Here is an 18,221-nt window from a genome sequence, read left to right as displayed (position 1 = left end):
AGACTCTGTTTGTTAATAGTTACTTGTTTCAAAGGCTTAACTTTGAAAATACAGACACTGGAGGCCAAATAAAACTTATCTTGTTAACTAATTGTGAACATAGGTATAGTTATGAACAAAGTAAAGAATATGATTATGAGGTAACTGGTAATTATCTTGTCTGTTTTAATTATCTAATAGTTTATAATAAGTTAGTAATATCATAGTTTTTGTGTCATTAGGTTTATGCTGAAGGCAGTGTCAGGACAGGAAGGGGTTAATAAACTGGGCTAATGGCAAAGGGCCTTTGGCCATAAATTGTATTGTAGCTTATTTGGTTATCAACAGTGGAGAATTTGGTATTAGCGAAGGAGGGAGAGCAGGTGCATCAGGCTAAAAGAGCTTTTTGGAGCCACTGCAGTGAGGAGGAGGCGGTACTTTTGGAGCATGCAGCTAGAACACGTTTTGGGATCCATGGCGGGGGTGGGGGAGGGTGGGGAGTGGGGGAGGGGAGAGGTGGGGTGTTACAGGAGCTCTACACTTGCCTAAGGACATGGCAGAACTCCAGGAGGAATCTAGGGGGCCTGAGGGATGGAAGGGTGTCAGAAGCCCAAAGGCCCTGGGGTGGGGGTGTCGCCTGTAGCCCAGACATGGGCCTAAGAAACATTCAGTTCCTGAAGAGATGGGAGTGACCGGTTGTTAAGGAATGTTGAAGGGGTTGCTGTGCTCCAAACTGAATCATTGGTGCATCCCAGCCCGGCCAGGCTGGACCGCGGAGAGTGGGCGGGGCTGAAGAGAGATTGGGCGTGGCCTGGCTAGTTGGATGGCGGGTGGCGAGAAGCGGGTTTACCTCGAGAAGGGATTAGACTGCCGGAGCCTTGCCAGAGCTCGGGTAGGCTAGAAGGAAGTGGGTATCTTTGGCTTCTGTAGGCTCTAGGGACGGTAGCAGTGGCTTCACAGCCCAGGCCTGAGAGTCTGGCCTGTGAAGCTGTGGGTTTTGCTGGGCCTAGGGCTGTACTGCAGTGAAGTTGCACGAGCTGGTGGGCCCCAGAGGGCCCGGGAGTCGGTATTTCTGCAGAGTGCAGAGAGTTAAATAGGACGTGAAATGGCAGGAAGGGTTACAGTGGAGTTTGGGAAAGTTCAGAGAGTATAGGGGCCACACAGAAGGCTTGGATTAGGCAGAAGAAAAGGCGAAACTCTTTCCATTTTCCCGTGGGCTCACAAAAAATTGTAAAGAATCTGAATAATGTTAGGATCCAGAGAGCCGTTAGGCAGCCATTTACATGGACACACAGGCCAAGCCTGGGTGCTATAGTGAACTGGTTTAGGAGGTTTGATGTATGAGAGTTTTAGCCGTTTGAGATTCTGGAGGAGAGACATCGGAAGGTGAGTCAGTGAGAGTAGAGGGGCAGAATCCATCATCCTTGGTGGTAGGAGGGCCTAAGTCAAGATACCAGCCATCCCTGTGTATCTCCAGAGGCTGAGGAGCGGCCTCTGGGAGGGAGTGGCTCATCACCCAGGTTCCATTAACAAGAGGGAAACCACCAGTGGGTTAGAGGAGGAATGTGGGACCCGGCAGCAGGATATTCCGAGGGGCAGGAGGACTGGACACAGGATTCCAGGCGTGTGCTCATCAGAGTGAAAGGGGGAAGCCCCATTCCAAACCAGACTGGACGAAATGTGCCTCACTAGCAGCCAGGCTGTGGGAGTCCACCGTAACCAAGGAGGGTCATGGTGGGGTGCAGTCTTCCCCGTCCCACAGGACAGAGGGAGGACACCGGACACGTGACGGTTGTCACCCGATAACCTGAGTACTGTTTAGGACAGCCAGGGTGGGGACCTGAATGTGTGAAAAAGTGTAGGGGGGTTACTGGCCCATCTGAGGCACGACATCAATCCTAGGAGACCCCCCGCATTGAAGGGTTCCCTTTCAGACCCCAAATTAGGCACAAACCATACCCAAACACCTGTTTTCGCAGAGAAATCCTATATTAAGCAGAGAAGACACCTTGTGGGTGTAACTTTTATTATTTATTTATTTATTTTGGGGTTTTCAAGACAGAGTTTCTCTGTGTAGCCTTGGCTGTCCTGGACCCACTTTGCTGACCAGGCTGGTCTCGAACTCACAGCCACTGCCTGCCTCTGCCTCCTGAGTGCTGGGATTAAAGGCATGCGCCACCATGCCCAGCTGGGTGTAAATTTTTTTGTTTTTGTTTTTGTTTTTGTTTTTTTGAGACAAGGTTTCTCTGTGCTGCCCGGGTATAACTTTTAAAAAGAGAAAAAGGGGAGGTCTGTATTAGAATAGGCTAAGAGGCAGTGATTTATTTTGTTTCTGTTCTGTTTTGATTTGTTCTTGTTTTTGTTTTTCAAGTCAGAGTCTCTCTGTGCTATCCTTGGCTGTCCTGAACTCTCCCTGTAGACCAGGCTGGCCTCGAACTCACAGCGATCAGCCTGCCTCTGCCTCCCGAGTGCTGGGATTAAAGACGTGCACCACTACACCCGGTGCAGTGGTATTTTTTTAATTGGGCATGTTAATTAGATGAGCAAAGGGGGCTTTTGATTGCTGGATTTCAATAGCTGGACCATGGTAGTCAGCCTCAGGAGGGAAAAGAAATGGCCAAATAAGGGACTAGACCTCGGTGGCTGGTTTTAGGAATGTAATCTAACGGTTCTTAGCAAGGCAGAGGGAATGTGGGAGAAGGGCAAGGTGTGCCAGAGCCATGCTGGCCACAGTCCTTCACAGAGTTTCCAGGTTCTAAGAAAACCTGCAGGGAATATGCCAATACCCAACAAAACCCCATAGAGCTGTGTCAGGAGCCCTTTGTAACCAGCCTTGGGTATCCAGTAGGCTGAGACCAACTTTCAGCACAGCTGGACTGGCTGCTCTCAGCCTCTCGGAGGGCTTTCCCCAGGTTGACGCCTGCCTCTTACTTTTCTCTGGCAGTGTGGATGGAGGTGAACTCTTTGACCGGATCACAGATGACAAGTACCACCTGACTGAACTGGACGTGGTTTTGTTCACAAAGCAGATCTGTGAGGGTGTGCACTACCTCCACCAGCGCTACATACTGCACCCTGGATCTCAAGGTCAGTGGTGTGCCTTGCGAGCATCCTGTGTGTGTGTCAAGACCAACATTATAATCCCATGGAATTGTTCCTTTGCATGATAGGCAAGTGCTCTGCCACTGATCTACACCCCCAACCTCTTCTTTCTTTCTTTATTTTAGTGTTTTTGAGACAGGGTTTCTCTGTGTAACAGCCCTGGCTGTCCTTGACTCGCTTTGTAGACCAGGCTTGTCCTAGAACTCACAAAGATCTGCTTGTCTCTGCCTCCCGAGTGCTGGGATTAGAGGCGTGCGCCACCACATCCAGCTCCTTTCTACCCTTTTCTGAGATGAGGGTTTCACTAGACAGTTGAGGATGGCCTCAGATTTGCACCACTCCTCGTTTCAGCCTTCTGAGTGCCAGGGCTGATGCGTGTGCACCATGTCTGGCTTGCCCTCTTCTCTGTGACCAAACCAATGTTGCTTTTGGTCTCATTCCTGGAATTCTGTGGATCTGAGCACTGGGATTTAAAAAATAAAAACAAACAAACCAAAAACCTTCCCCGATGGTGGTTTGGGAATGTGGCTGAGTTGGTAGAGTGCTTGTTTACTATGCATAAGGCCCTGGGTTTGAGATTGGGCAGCACATGAAACTGGGTGGGATAGTATCCATTTGTGGTCCGGGCATTCAGAGCTAGAGGCAGGAGAATCAGAAATTAAGGACCATTCTTTTTTTTTTCTTCTGGGAGAAATAGTTTATTTTGATTCATTGTTCAATGCTGGTACAGACCATCACAGGGAGGAAGATGTGGTTAAAGACCATTCTTGACTGTCTAGCAAATTTAAGGCCAGTATGGGATGGATACATGAGGACCTTGTCTCCAAAACATAGAAACAAGTCAACTAAACATAGCTTTTCTGATTCTAATGTACAGCCGGTGCGGTGGTGAGAAACCCTGTCCCAAAGGAGTTGTCTCACATAGGCCAAATCTCCGTCACAGAGGCATGCTCTTCGGTTCTCACATGATGCCTGCTTGTTGGCATTCATGTCATTGACATGGCAGTTCATATCAATGACAATCATGTCGTTGTCAACGTTTTAAAACATGGCCTTGGCACCAATGTTAAATATGAAATATGCGCCACACAACATGTATGGTGTAAGATTTATTGTAAAAGTGTGGAAGAGAAGGAGTGGGGAGGGGCACCCCAGGGGAACAGAGACAGGAGACAGGCAGAGAGAGAGAGAGAGAGAGAGAGAGAGAGAGAGAGAGAGAGAGAAGGAGAGACAGACAGACAGATAGACACAGACACAGAGAGACACACAGAGAGAGATACACACGGAGAGAGAGAGACACAGAGAGAGAGAGAGAGAGAGAGAGAGAGAAGGAGAGACAGACAGACAGATAGACACAGACACAGAGAGACACACAGAGAGAGATACACACGGAGAGACACACACACACACACAGAGAGAGAGAGAGAGAGAGAGAGAGAGAGAGAGAAGGAGAGACAGACAGACAGATAGACACAGACACAGAGAGACACACAGAGAGAGATACACACGGAGAGACACAGAGAGAGAGGGGGGGGAGGGAGGGGAGGGAGGGGGAACCAGTTGATCCTTTTTATATCTGGTGCCTCTGACACATACCTGGTGGCAGCAGATGATGATGTCAGAAGTTTCTAAGCAACCTGGAGGCAGGCCACTTATATGCCAACAGGTTCATATAAAAAAGATTCTGGATCTTTCACTTCTCTTCAAAACTGAGAATCTCTGTGTCTGGCTTCCTTTTTGGTGAACAGCAAGTGGTACTGAGTGAGCAAGGTCCCCCTTTCCACAAGACAAAAGTCCTATTTCCTCACAGCTCATACCAATGCCTTTAAAAAAACTTTTTAATTCTCTCTTTTCCATGTGTGTGTGTGTGTGTGTGTGTGTGTGTGTATCTGTCTAAGAATGTGCATGTGAGTGCAATTGTCCATGGAGACCAAAAGGTGGTGGTAGATACACCGGAGCTGGAGTTACAGGTGGTTGTGAACTGTCCAGCATGGATGCTAGGAACTGAACGCAGCTTCTCCACAGGAGTAGCACGTGCTCTTAACCACTGCGCCCTCTCTCCAAGCCCCCAAGCCAACAACTGTTTCATTAGTGCAGCTCACTCACTTCTATTATTTGTCCAGCCCTATATGTCTACCCTGAGCCATTTGCTTCCCTTGGAGTCTGGGAAAGTGAGGCCTGTGGGCAGTAAGTGTGAGAGCTGTAGGCTTTCCTAGCCAGGGTGATAATTCTCACTCCTTTTTTATTCCAGCCGGAGAACATACTGTGCGTCAGCCAGACAGGACATCAAATTAAGATCATTGACTTTGGGCTGGCTAGAAGGTAAGGGTCTGGACACTGACAAAATTCCTTCTTCAGTGGCATCTCTAGCTCTCTTGAGTTTGGGGATGGAGACAATAAAATTCTCACACAGACGCTGGTGGCCTTCAGCTTGCTATTCATACAGTGGGTTTTTGTAGTACAGGCTCCGTTTGTCCTAAAAGATTGTGACATTATCTGTACTTTGAACCACGTGCCTAAGCAGAGGAAAATAGTTATAGGGCTTGCTGACCAGGGTTCAAGGAAAACTAAATTCCATCAGTTCTCCGTTCTGCAAGGGACTAAGCTACTCAATACACCCACTGCGCACCTTGCACTCTGAGAAATCTCCAGCTTACATATGAAAACACATTGTGACAGGACAGGGTCATGAGGCGGATCTGGAGCCACCAAAGTACCGTGGTGACACGATGACATTCTTGCTCATATGGAGATAGTCACGAGAGCTGAGTGGGATGGGTAGTGCAAACTCCATTAGGTCCTCAAGTCTCAGTATGTTAAGTGATTATTGTATATGGTTAAAGTTTTTTGTTACCTCTGAGGAAGCAGACAGTGCTCTTAACCGCTCAGCCATCTCTCCAGCCGATTTTGTTACATTTATTTATGTATGTAAGAACAGGGAGGCACAGTGCAGGCCGTAGATCCAGGTAGAACACAGCTTCTAGGAATTGATTCTTTCTTTCCTCTGTATGGACCCTAGGAGCTAAACTCATCATAAGACTTGGCAGAAAGCACCTGAATATCTCACTGGCTCTTGTATGGAATTTTTAAAAGACTTACTTATTTTGTGTACAGTTGTTTTGCCTGCCTGTGTGTCTATGCACCACAGGCATGCAGTACCCACACGAGGCAGAAGAGGATGTCAGATCCCCTGGCACTGAAGTAAACCTAGTTGTGACTTTTCATATGGATGCTGGGGACCAAACCTAGGGCCTCTGAAAGAGCAGCCAGTGCTCTTAACCATTTATTTCTCTAGCCCTCCTTGTATATAATCTTCAAAGTATTTTAAAAACCCTTAGATTTCATAGAGCCTAAAGTACACATAATTTTACTTCCTACTCTTGATGGTCTCATGCCCATGACAGGCACAACTGGCAGTGTGGATTCCCAGAAGAGGCTGCAGCAAGTGTAGGCTCCTTAGAAAGATTGTCCACCAAACCTCCAGTCTCAGGATGCTAAGTGCTGTTGGTTCACTAGTTGTATGGCTATCCTCCATCCTCCAAGCTTCCCTCAAATTTTCTTTCTTTCTTTTTCTTTCTTTCTTTCTTTTTTCTTTTTGGTTTCTTGACACAGCTTTCTCTGTGTAGCCTTGGCTTTTCTGGACTCGCTTTGTAGACCAGGCTAGCTCACAGACATCTGCCTGCCTCTGTTGCCCTGCTGGGATTAAAGGCACCACGCCCAGCCTCCAATGTTCTTTCCTCCAAGAATGACTCTTTTCTGAGAATCACATATTTTCTGGATAGTTCTACATATAGTAGCTGAATTTCAGGTCTTTCTGAAGTTTTCTGGACATTTCTCTTTTGCTTTTCTTTCCTCCTTCCTTACCTGCTTCCTTCCTTTTTTCTTTCTTTCTTTCTTTTTTCTTTGTTTTTGAGGGGGCGAGTTTCAGGTAGCTTAGCCTGGCCTCACACTTATTCTGCATTGAGGCTGACTTTGACTTTTAAGTCTTGCTCTTCCTGCCTCCCATGTCCTTATATTGGGATTCTATCATGTACCACCACATAGCTTTGTTTATCTGTTTGATTTTTAGACAGGGTCTTATTATGTAGCCCTTGGCTGGCCTCGAACCTGTGATCTTCCTTCTTCAGCCTCCTGGGTGCTAGGATTACGTGTGTGCCTCTGTGGCCCAATTTTCTGTCATCTTGATGGCTGTTTCCCACAAGGAGCTGTTGTCCTTGCTTTCTGAGCTGCTAGGTCTCCTCCCCTCCCCCATCACCCACCGGGGTTCAGAGCCACTCACCAGGCTAGCCTCTGGCTTCTGCCCCTGCTCCCAGGCAACATCCTGAACCACAATGGTAATCTTTTGGGGGTCACTCCTCTACTGGCTGAAGTGTCCCCTATTTGCAGGAGTAAAGATACACTGTATTGCCCCACATGCTGTTGCTATAACAGAAAGTTGTTACCCACCACCTTCAGTGAACAATATAAGCCCCCTCCCCCACTTGAAAATTATATTCAGTCTATAATGTAGAAAACCTGCTTCATCGTTTCCTAAATGATGCTTTCTAAAACTGGGGTTGTTTTGCACATATGTGTGTCTTAGACAAGAGAGTGGTACTTTTCAACCTATTTCTCATCACTATTTACCCCCAGCAGACCTTTTCCCATACTCACTTTGTCCCCCACTCCATGGAGTGCAGTGCCACAGAAGCACTGTGTATGTATGTTTGTCCTCTGGCCCTTTGCAAAGCCATAAACAGCTAAATAATTTTTCATGCCCCAGGGCTCCCCCCTTTTGGATCCTTGTGCCAGAACATTGTACTTACTGCAATGCACATACACGATTTGCAGGACACACTCGAATGCCAGATGACCAATTGTCATATGCCCACTTACATATGACAGACTGAATTGGAAGCTCCTGGTGTGAGGGAAGGAAGGCGTCTCATGGGCAGGATCTGTCATGTGCAGGTAGTGATGCTGCTGACAAATGTTTAGTAACCAGCTCAGAAGAGGAGGGAAGTGGAGACACAGGCTTGATTCGAAATAGTTTGCAGTTTTTGCAAATTGATGAACACAACCAGCTTTAGTGATCTTCTGAGGGCCGGAGCCAGTGTGAACAGGAGCCGTAAAAGGGTATCAGGGCAGATGGCTTTAGTTATCCCCTGAGAAGAGGTGTGCAAGTCTAAGCAGGCTACTCTAAGGAGAGCACAGTATAGGATGAGAGCATTAAAGAGGAATCCTGAATCCTGGGCTCAAAAGTTTGAATGTTATTGGACAAGCCACTAAATGTTACCACTCCATAACTTCGTGATGGTCTCTGAAAAAAAAAATTCAGTATTTATATCACCCAAATAGGCAATTACTGAAGATCAAGTCTTAAAAACCTGGACTACGAATTTCAAATATTTACCTACAGACTGCTGCTTGAGATCATGGAGCTGACTCTATTTAGTTAGTTTAACTATTTATTCATTCATTGTTCATTATTCATTCAGGGTGTTTGCCTGTATGTATGTCTGTGCACATGTGTACAGTAACCACAGAGGCCCAAAGAGGGCATTGAGTGCTCTGCAACTAGAGTTACAAATGGTTGTGAGCCACCATATGGGTTCTGGGAACTCAGCCTGGGTCTTAACCAATGAGCCATCTCTTCCACCCCTCAGTGAGGTCAGACATACACTGTGTCTCTCTTTTCTTGCGGTGGTGACACAGGAGCAGTTATGACCTAGCTTGGTATTGGCCAAGTGAGAATTTTTACTCACATCTCATTGACTAACGGAACCCTGCGGCCAGCCCCAACATCAGAGAAGCGGCGCTGATTTCAAGGTATTTCCACTTGAAGTGGAAGGAATATCACATTTCAAATAGGACACAATAAAGCACATGACTGTCTCCTGGACCTCTACTTTGATTTCTTTTGGATGTATGCTCAAAAGAATCCTAGATCACATAATTCTAATTTTTTTTATTAGTTACCTCTCTGGATTTTGTTTTGTTTTATTGAGACGGAGTCTGTCACTCAAGCTTGGTAAAACTAAATGTGTCACTTATCCTGGTCTCAAACTTGTTTCTGTCCTCCTGTGTCAGCCTCCTGAGTGTTGGAATCAGGGTTTAAGACACCACACCCTGCTCATGTTTCTGTTTCCAGCGCTGCCTGCTCCATTTCGCATTCCTTACTTAGACTGCATAAAGGATCCGGATTCTCTACCTTCTTACTTAGCACCTGCTGTGTCCTCTCTCCCTCCCTCCCTCGTGTGTTTTAGTACTGCAGACATTTATATAGTTGCATGTAGAAACACATTATGGTTTTTAATTTGTATTTCCTTCGTGAATGTTGATAACGACCATCTTTCCCTTTTCCTTTCCTTCCCTCCTTCCTTTCTTTCGAGACAGGGTTTCTCTGTGTGGCCTTGCCTGTCCTAGACTTGCTTTGTAGATCAGGCTGGCCTTGAACTCACATCAATCCGCCTGCCTCTGCCTCCTGAGTGCTGGGATTACAGGCGTGTGCCACCAGGCCTGCCACATTTGTTTGTGCTTATTCATGTGGTTGCTGGCCAAGTAAGATATATTGGTCTCCTCTCATCCTCAGACTGTAAATGGCTAAGAGGATTGTAGTTTTTTGGTCTACCACTAACTTAGCAAGGCTGAAAGGCTTGTCTAAGGGTGTGGTTATTCCCTGGGAAAGCGCTTGTGTAGTGAGTGTGGGGCCCAGGCAACATGCCTGATGGGGAAATGTTTCCTTTTGGATCGACGTCTGCAACCACTTTTTCTCTCCCATGGTGCTCTGAACTCTCTCCCTTTTTCTCAGGTACAAGCCTCGGGAGAAGCTAAAGGTGAACTTTGGTACTCCGGAGTTCCTGGCCCCGGAAGTTGTTAACTATGAGTTTGTCTCATTCCCAACAGACATGTGGAGTGTGGGAGTTATCACCTACATGCTGTGAGTACTGGGGCTTGGGCTAGCCATCCTATCCTGGTACTCTTAGAAGCACAATTTGGGAGGTGTTGTCAGGAACACTGATGGAGGAGCTGGGTACCCGCTGCTGTTAACATAAAGCTACAGTTTGCTATCAATATCATCAGAGGTCTGAGAAGGATAAATCATAGTAGGAAATATCATCCAAGTGGCCTATATATCAATTAAAGTGCTGTAGCTTACCACTACCTGGATGGTTACCTTAAGCTTCCTTGGTCCTGGTCGCTTTGTTGGGGGCAGTGGTCTTAGGTTTTTGGCTGCCACACAGGACAGCATTGCATCCTTAGCTGCCAGACCTAGAAGGTCTCAGAGATTTTCCTGTGGAGGAAGAACCCGGGAAAACTGACCTGTTGTGGCAAGGAGCGTTGGGCAGTCAAACCAACAGTGTTCATAGTTTGGGCAGGGTCCTGGCAGCAGTGAGGCATGGGGCAGTTCTTTGCCAGTGGTCAGCATTACCATAATCCAGGCCTTCTATGCTCCATTGTCTTCTTTGGGGACCTTAGGGTCACTTCTAGGAGCTGACATTTCTATCACAGGAAGTTTGTTTTTTTTGTTGTTGTTTTTGTTTGTTTGCTTTTGTTTTTGTTTTTGTTTTTTTGTTTTGTTTTGTTTTTGAGACAGGGTTTCTTTGTGTAGCCTTGGCTGTCCTGGACTCCCTTTGTAGTCCAGGCTGGCCTTGAACTCACATCTATCCATTTGCCTCTGCCTCCCGAGTGCCCAGAGTTGTTTTTGTTTTTAATTAAACACTTTAAATGTCATATTCAGCAGACCTCTGAAGAGTTTGAGGACCATTATCTATTAAGTATAGCTGATCTAAGCAAACTTTACTTGGTTTTAGTAACTTTAGTAACTTGTTGTCTTAGTTGGAGTTTCTACTACTGTGACAAAACACCGTGACCAACAAGCAAGTTGGAGTGGAAAGGGCTTATTTGCCTTACACTTCCACATTGCTGTTCATCATCAAAGGAAGTCAGGACAGGAACTCAAACAGGGTTGGAACCTGCAGGCAGGAGGTGATGCAGAGGACATGGAGGGGTGCTGCTTAGTTGCTTGCTCAGCTAGATTTCTTATGGGACCCATGACCACCAGGCCAGGCATGGCACAACCCTCAATGGCATGGGCCCTCCCCCACCAACCACTGATTAAGAAAATGCGCACACCTGGAACTTAGGGAGGCATTTTTTCTCACTTGAGGTTCCCGCCTTTCAAGTGACTCAAATTGGAAATCTGCCTGAGAGGCCAGAAGGGTACAGAGAAGCTGCAGGACTGCAGATGCCCGTGCAAGACTAGGAAACAACAATTCCACTGTGGAATGTCCCTCAGAGCTATTTTATCCGAGGGGTGAGAGAGTTGGATATCTACAACCAGGGCTTTTAGCGGTTCTTTTTCTGTGGAATCTTCTTAAATGTGGGGCCTGAGTTAATTTCCTGATATTTCTGGGTGATAAAAACAAGCTTCAGTTGGAAAGACATCAAGCAAAGAAATACAGGTTCAAGGAACCAGTCAAAAGAGGGGTGTGTTTTCTGTGTTGTGTAACTACATCGCTTCTGATACAGAGTGGCCCCTTTTTCCTCTCTGACTGGATTTCCTCAAGCATGTTCTAATTTCATTCTTGTTGCTGTGATAAACCTTGGATGGAAGCAATTTAGGGGAGGACAGAGTTTCAGATCACTGGCAGCCTTGAGGGAAGTCAGGGAAGGAACGCAGGCAGGAACGCAAGGCAGGAACGCAAGGCAGGAACGCAAGGCAGGAACGCAAGGCAGGAATGAAAGACAAGAGCTTGAAGCTGAAACCATAGAGGAAAGATGATTTGGGCTCATTTGTATGCTCATGCTTTTCTTCCTTTCTTTCTCATTATTTATTTATTTTTTGGTTTTTCGAGGCTGGGTGTCTCTGTGTTAGCCTTGGCTATCCTGGACTTGCTTTGTAGACCAGGCTGGCCTCACTCACAGCAGTCCATCTGTCTCTGCCTCCCAAGTGCTGACATTAAAGGTGTGTGCCACCACTCATTGCGTGCCCATGCTTAGCTAGCTTTCTTTAAAACCCCAGGGAATATAAAAGGCTTTGTGTCTGCCATACCAGGCTGGGAAAGCTTAAAGCCTTGGCCAGTCAGTTAGCTTATCTAGTCTCCCTGCCTTAGCCTGGGCCTAGTAAAGCCACTGTTTCATTGGCTTAAAGCAATAGTATCTATTAGAGCCTGGCTGTCTCAGAAAAACAGAAAGCTGTTTTTAAATAAAAACATGCACTGGGTGTTGTGGTGCACACCTTTAATCCCAACACTCAGAGGGCAGGGGAAGGAGGATCTCTGTGAGTTCAAAGCCAGGTTGGTGTACATAGTGAGTCCAGCACAGCCAGGGCTATATAGAGAAAGCCTGTCTCAAAAAAAAAAAAAAAAAAAAAAAAAGACGACAGCATAAGTAAATAAATACACACTTGGTAACCGGGCACACTGTCTTAGACTCCACTTCAGTTACTCTAGAGCGGTAGTTCTCCACCCCTTTGGTGATGGAATGACACTTTCACTGGGGTCACCTGAGACCACTGGAAAACACCGATATTTACATTACGATTCATACAAGTAGCAAAATTACAGTTATGAAGTAGCAACAAAAGTAATTTTGTGGTTAGGGGGTCACCACAACAGGAAGAACTGTATCAAAGGGTCACAGCATCTAGAAGGTTGAGAATCCTTGCTGTAGAGACAAGGGAAGGGTTGCCTGTGATAGGATTGTTCAGAGCGTCCCTTCCCCTCCCACCCAAGCCCCGCCCACCCCACCCAAAGCCCCGCCCACCTCCTCTATGTGCACACGAGGGAGAGATACTAGAGCTCCCCTTCTGCTGCGCTGAGCTTGTGCTGCACTCATGGTCCTTCTCTCCTCCACAGGCTCAGCGGTCTGTCTCCGTTTCTAGGGGAAACAGATGCGGAGACCATGAATTTTATTGTGAACTGCAGCTGGGATTTTGATGCCGATACCTTCAAAGGGCTGTCAGAGGAAGCCAGGGACTTTGTTTCCCGGTTGCTCATCAAAGAGAAGAGGTATTTTTAGTTGCTGGCCACTCAGTGGCCATTATAATGGGCGAGGATCTGTGTGCTGGATCCTTTCTTCCTGTGGGATTTTTTGTCTGTTACTTGCTTGGAGCAGCAGCAGAGTCTTAGAGTCATATTACAAAAGAGTCCTATTTCCAAGATATCGCTTATACTAAGCTAATGCTGGGAACAAAGTTGAGCTGTGTAGATGCCATCCCTCAGGATATAGGTCAGAGGACTTCTTAGACTTCAAAAGTGTCTTTGGGTGACTGTTGCTGTGATGAAACATCATGGCCAAAAGCAACTTGTGGAGGGAGGAACGGGTTTATTTCATTCACGGTTCCATAGAACAGTTCATCATCCAAAGCAGTTAGGGCAGGAACTCAAACCAGGCAGGAACCGGGAGGCAGGAACTGATGCAGAGGCCATAGATGAGTGCTGCTTACTGTCTCGCTCCTCATAGCCTGCTCTGCTTTCTTATAGAACCCAGGACCACCAGCCCAGGGGTAGCACTACCCTAAAGGACTGGGCCCTCCACCATCAATCGCTAATCAAGAAAATGCCCTACAGCCCCACCTGATGGAGGCATTTTCTCATTTGAGGTTCCCTCCTCTCAGATGACCCTAGCTTGTCTCAAGGTGGCTTAAAACTAGCCTGTACAAGCAGCTCTATCTAGGACGCAGACTGAGGAGATAAGGTTTTTGTTTGTTTTCTTTTCTTTTTCTGAGACAGGGTTTCTCTGTGTTAACAGCCCTCGCTGTCCTGGAACTCAATCTGTAGACCAGGTGGCTGTACCATTACCAACCGGCTGAGGGCTTGTTTTTTTGGTTTTTGTTGTTGTTGTTGTTTGTTTGTTTATTCGTTTCTGATACTCAGGCACAAAATAATTGGAAACAACAAAGTATACACCAAGGTGGGGCAATGGTAGCACAAGCCTTTAATCCTGGCACTTGGGAGGCAGAGACAGGCAGATCTCTGTGAGTTCAAGGCCAGCCTGGACTACAAAGGGAGTCCAGGACAGCCAAGGCTACACAGAGAAACCCTGCCTCGAAAAACAAAACAAAAACAAAAACATGGGTGGGAGAGATGGCTCAGAGGTTAAGAGCACTGTCTACTCTTCCAAAGGTCCTGAGTTCAATTCCCGGTAACCACATGGTGGCCCATAACCATCTATACTGGGATCTGATGCCGTTTCCTGGCATGCGGGTATACAAGCAGATAGAGACAGAGAGTACTCATGTATGTAAAATAAATAAGTAAAAAACAAAAGTATCCCTGTCCCTCCAGGGAGAAAGGCCCAAGAGCCCAGGCTTTGGGACAGGCAACTGCTCTCTGATCTTCAGAGTTTCCTATTGTCAAAACTTTCTGAGTGAGAAAACCCATCGATTCAGACTTCTTATGCAGCAACAATAGAACAGGCCTTTTAGACAACTTGAAAAGGAACTCACCGTCTCTCTGATGCTCCTCTCCGCAGCTGCAGGATGAGCGCCACACAGTGCCTGAAACACGAGTGGTTAAATCACCTGCCGGCCAAGGCTTCAGGCTCCAACGTTCGTCTCAGGTCCCAACTACTGCTGCAGAAATATATGGCCCAGAGCAAATGGAAGGTATTTTGGTTTTCCTTCAGTGAAAGCTGCATTTGTCTTCTATCCTTTGAAAGATTTACAGCCAAGTTTTTATTCATACATGGATTCTGAATATGAGGGTTATTTAAAGGGAAGATTTCCCTCTGGTGTTATAGCTGCCGGCTTGGTTAGAAGATGCCACAGGGCTGGGAGTGATGGTGCAAGCCTTTAATTCCAGCGCTTTGAGAGGCAGAGACAGAGGCAGGCAGATCATGATGAGTTCAAGGCTAGCCTAGTCTACATACCCAGCTCCAGGAATGCCAGGGCTACACAGTAAGACCGGTTCTAAAAAACAAACAAACAAACAAACATGCCACACAACAGAAATTACTGGTATTAAAGTGGTATAGCCCATAATTATCTGAATTCTTGACGAAACAGGATAGAACTGAGTGCATATTCCCAGGGCTGGCAGCAAGGAGGGCCCTGGCTTAGCTGTGTGCAGCTTGAGGCTCGGTTCCACTGCATTTGAGAAAGTGAGTCAGGAATTGTAGGGTTAAACATTTCAAAATCTACTTTATTTAGGGTCCGTAAACACTTCAACCTCGCTTCTGATCCACCAACCAGAGGAAGGGAGGAAGAATGTTAATAGGAAAATGGGGTTGTGGGCCTGTTTAGACGTAGTTTCTCATGCCAATTCCACTGTGAATTGTCAGGATACCAACAGTCCAGTCCAAGAGCCAACACCAAACAGCACAGGAATCTGTAGAGGTAGCCGAATCCAGCAGAAACTGGCTTCTGATAGGCTAAAGGCGACTGCAGGTGTTAACAGAGGAGCTACAGTTTTATTAAGAACTAAAGTAGGTCTGAACAGCGGGGCTATAGAGTTTAAGCAGGTTAAAACAGAAGAAGCCCAAATGGGTAGACTTGTCTTTTTTTTATCATTTCTTCTTAAGTACTTGATCTAAAGATGCACCTTTTCTTTTCTTTTCCTTCCTCCCCTTACTTCAAGAAACATTTCCATGTGGTGACTGCAGTCAACAGATTAAAGAAATTTCCAACATGTCCCTAATCTCCAACTCCGCTGCTCCATCGGGCCAGGAATTCTTGAGGCAACATCAAGTGGTCATATGAAAATATTGTTCAAGATTTTCTGTAGTCCGGCGCTTTGCTATTATAGATTCTTCTTACTTTGCAAAGAATGATGGAAGGAAGAAAGAGAGAGAAAGAAAGAAGAAAAAGGAGAGAAGAAAAGGAAAAGGAAGAAAGAAAGGAAGGGAAAAAAAGGCTATGTTTTTCTCTTCCTTGTGGATGAACAGTGGTTTTTGTCTTCTAAGCTCAGGTCTGAAATGCTGCTTCCTCTCTGAGTACTCCTCCCTCTGGTAATAGGATGGGCTGGGGTCAAATATGAATTCTAAACTTGTCATGATTAAAGCACTCAGTAGGAAGGGAAGTATGGATCTGGGAGGGCTTAGTTGCAAGAGTGGAGAGTAAAATATTATCAAAACATATTGTGTAAAAGTTTCAAGGCATTAATAAAAATATTTTTTAAAAGGAGTCAGTAGGTTTGAGCTGCTTGCAACCTTGGTCAGAGAAGCTTTTTTTTTTTTTTTTTTTTTTTTCAGTGGGTAGTTAGTGCAAGGGCTCAGAATGGGTGCTCAGCTCTGGATGCGTCATCTGAACCCCCACTTACCAAGATTCAGGGAGCGTCACAGGAGAAGCGGCAGAAAGGAAGTAAGGGTTGGTAGAGGAGGACGGCTGCTATGCAAGGCTGTCTTCAAGAGATGACATGACTTTCGCAGGCATCCAACTCAGAACCTGTACAAGATCGAGTCCGTCAAAACTCTGGCACGATGGGAGGCCCACCGCTGTTGGTGGAGCTACTGGGAATTGATGGCTGATGAGGCAGGGGGAACTGTTCTCCTTCTGCCTCTGGTACTTGTTGTTTATGCCCCAGTGGACGCCACTTACACATGTGCACATGGCGGTACTAATTAGACTTGGAAGGTAAATAACAGCAAAATAAATAAATAAATAAATAAATAAATAAATAGAGGCTATGAAGGTAGGAGGAAGACGGGGGATGGGATGTTAGGGAGACTTGGAAGCAGGTGGATGGGATGTGATCAATTTGCTTTGTACTAATGTATGGAATGCTCAAAGAATAAAATATATCATTCAAAAAAGGAACTCAGTAGAGTCTTTTGCAAGGAAAAGCATGTCATCCAGCATTGTTCCTCCCAGGGCGAAGACTTCCAGTGTCAAGGACTAACTTACGACTGACTTAGGGGCTCTGACCTCAAAATGTGTGAGGAGAGCAACCCTCAAATAGGTTTTAACTTCCCTTTTGAAAATCACCATTGGCCGGGCAGTGGTTTAGTCGCCCGCCTTTAATCCAGGCCTCAGGAGGCAGAGGCAGGTGGTTCTCTGTGAGTTTGAGGCCAGCCTGGTCTACAGAGTGAGTTCCAGGACAGCCAGGGCTACACGGCTCAATCTTGTCTCAGAAAAACCGAACCGAACCAAACCAACGTCATCCAGGTATAGTGGCTGCACCTGCAATCCCAACACTCCAAAGTGTGAGGCAGGAGGATTACAAGTTTGAGGCCAGAAAACCAAACCAAAACACCCAATAGGTTTCTTTAGTATTATTTGAAATTTGAAAACCTATCAACTTTCATGATCAAATTTGATTTTTTGAATGTGCTTTTAAAACTTCATACGGACCCCCCGCCCCCAGGCTTCTCTTCCAGTTCTTACACCCCCTTCCTTAGTTATGAATTTCTGGTCTTATAAGTCTGTACACTGGTACACACTTTATGGAAGAAAACGGTTACTGTAAAGTTTAGCTTCCTGATGGCAACTCAGAAATGACCCACCGCAGAGCAATGGAGAAAAGCTGCTCTTCTCCAGTCTGTGCAGCTTAAGCACCAATTTCTAGTCGAGGATATGTAATCACTGCGGTGTGCGTTGTCACTGGTCCACGGAGAAGACAGCACTGAATGTGATGAGCAGCTTACACCCTGCAAACTTCTCATGGGTGTTTAAATACTTTGCCAGCTTGTGAAGTGATTTGAAAGGGTGTTATTCAAAACTAAACCTATTTCTATTTGTTGCTTGTGTGTAGCCATCCTAGTACTGTGTGTGTGTCTGTGTGTGTGTACATGCCTCCATGTTCCCATTGGGGGCAGAGATCTGTGTTGAGTCTTCCACGCTTGTCCTTTGCTTCCTGCTCTGGCTAGACTGGCTAGCCAGCAAGCCCCAGGGATGCTCCTGTCTCTGCTGCTTACGGGCTTTGCTGTGGATGCTGAGGATGCTGAGGATTGAGTTCAGGTCCTGTGCTTGTGTGGCAAGCAGTTTACCCACTGGACCACCTCTCCAGCCCTCAGATCCCTTTTCATCAAGGTCTTTCAGTTTCTGTAGTGACTTGTAGACTTTGGGTAACCGTGCATCAGTTTCACACCTTTCTTACCCGCCCTCTGGCCCCCCCTAAAGTCTTTCTGGCAGAGATCCTGGGTGCAGACAAAGAGGCCATGCTGCTACCGTCTTTCTCAAAATGCACATCCCTCAGCCATGCTGGCCCTTGACAGGATGC

At 46.3% G+C, this 18,221-nt stretch overlaps 1 protein-coding gene across 1 annotated transcript in view; it reads left to right on the top strand.

Annotated features, from left to right (window-relative positions):
* Positions 1–15,798, top strand: part of Mylk3 (myosin light chain kinase 3) — a 37,477-nt gene extending 21,679 nt beyond the window's left edge. The window contains 7 exon segments of the mRNA XM_051168833.1: positions 2,924–3,053; positions 3,055–3,066; positions 5,333–5,403; positions 9,872–10,000; positions 12,921–13,073; positions 14,539–14,671; positions 15,642–15,798. Of these exon segments, the coding sequence (XP_051024790.1) occupies positions 2,924–3,053; positions 3,055–3,066; positions 5,333–5,403; positions 9,872–10,000; positions 12,921–13,073; positions 14,539–14,671; positions 15,642–15,701 (688 nt within the window). The 3' untranslated portion in view covers positions 15,702–15,798.
* Positions 15,799–18,221: the final 2,423 nt, after the last annotated feature.

This window comes from Acomys russatus, chromosome 26 (genome assembly GCF_903995435.1).
Source record: "Acomys russatus chromosome 26, mAcoRus1.1, whole genome shotgun sequence".
Lineage (NCBI taxonomy): Eukaryota > Metazoa > Chordata > Mammalia > Rodentia > Muridae > Acomys > Acomys russatus.
The sequence above is the reverse complement of the archived record's forward strand: the minus strand, read 5'-3'. Positions and strand labels throughout refer to the sequence as shown.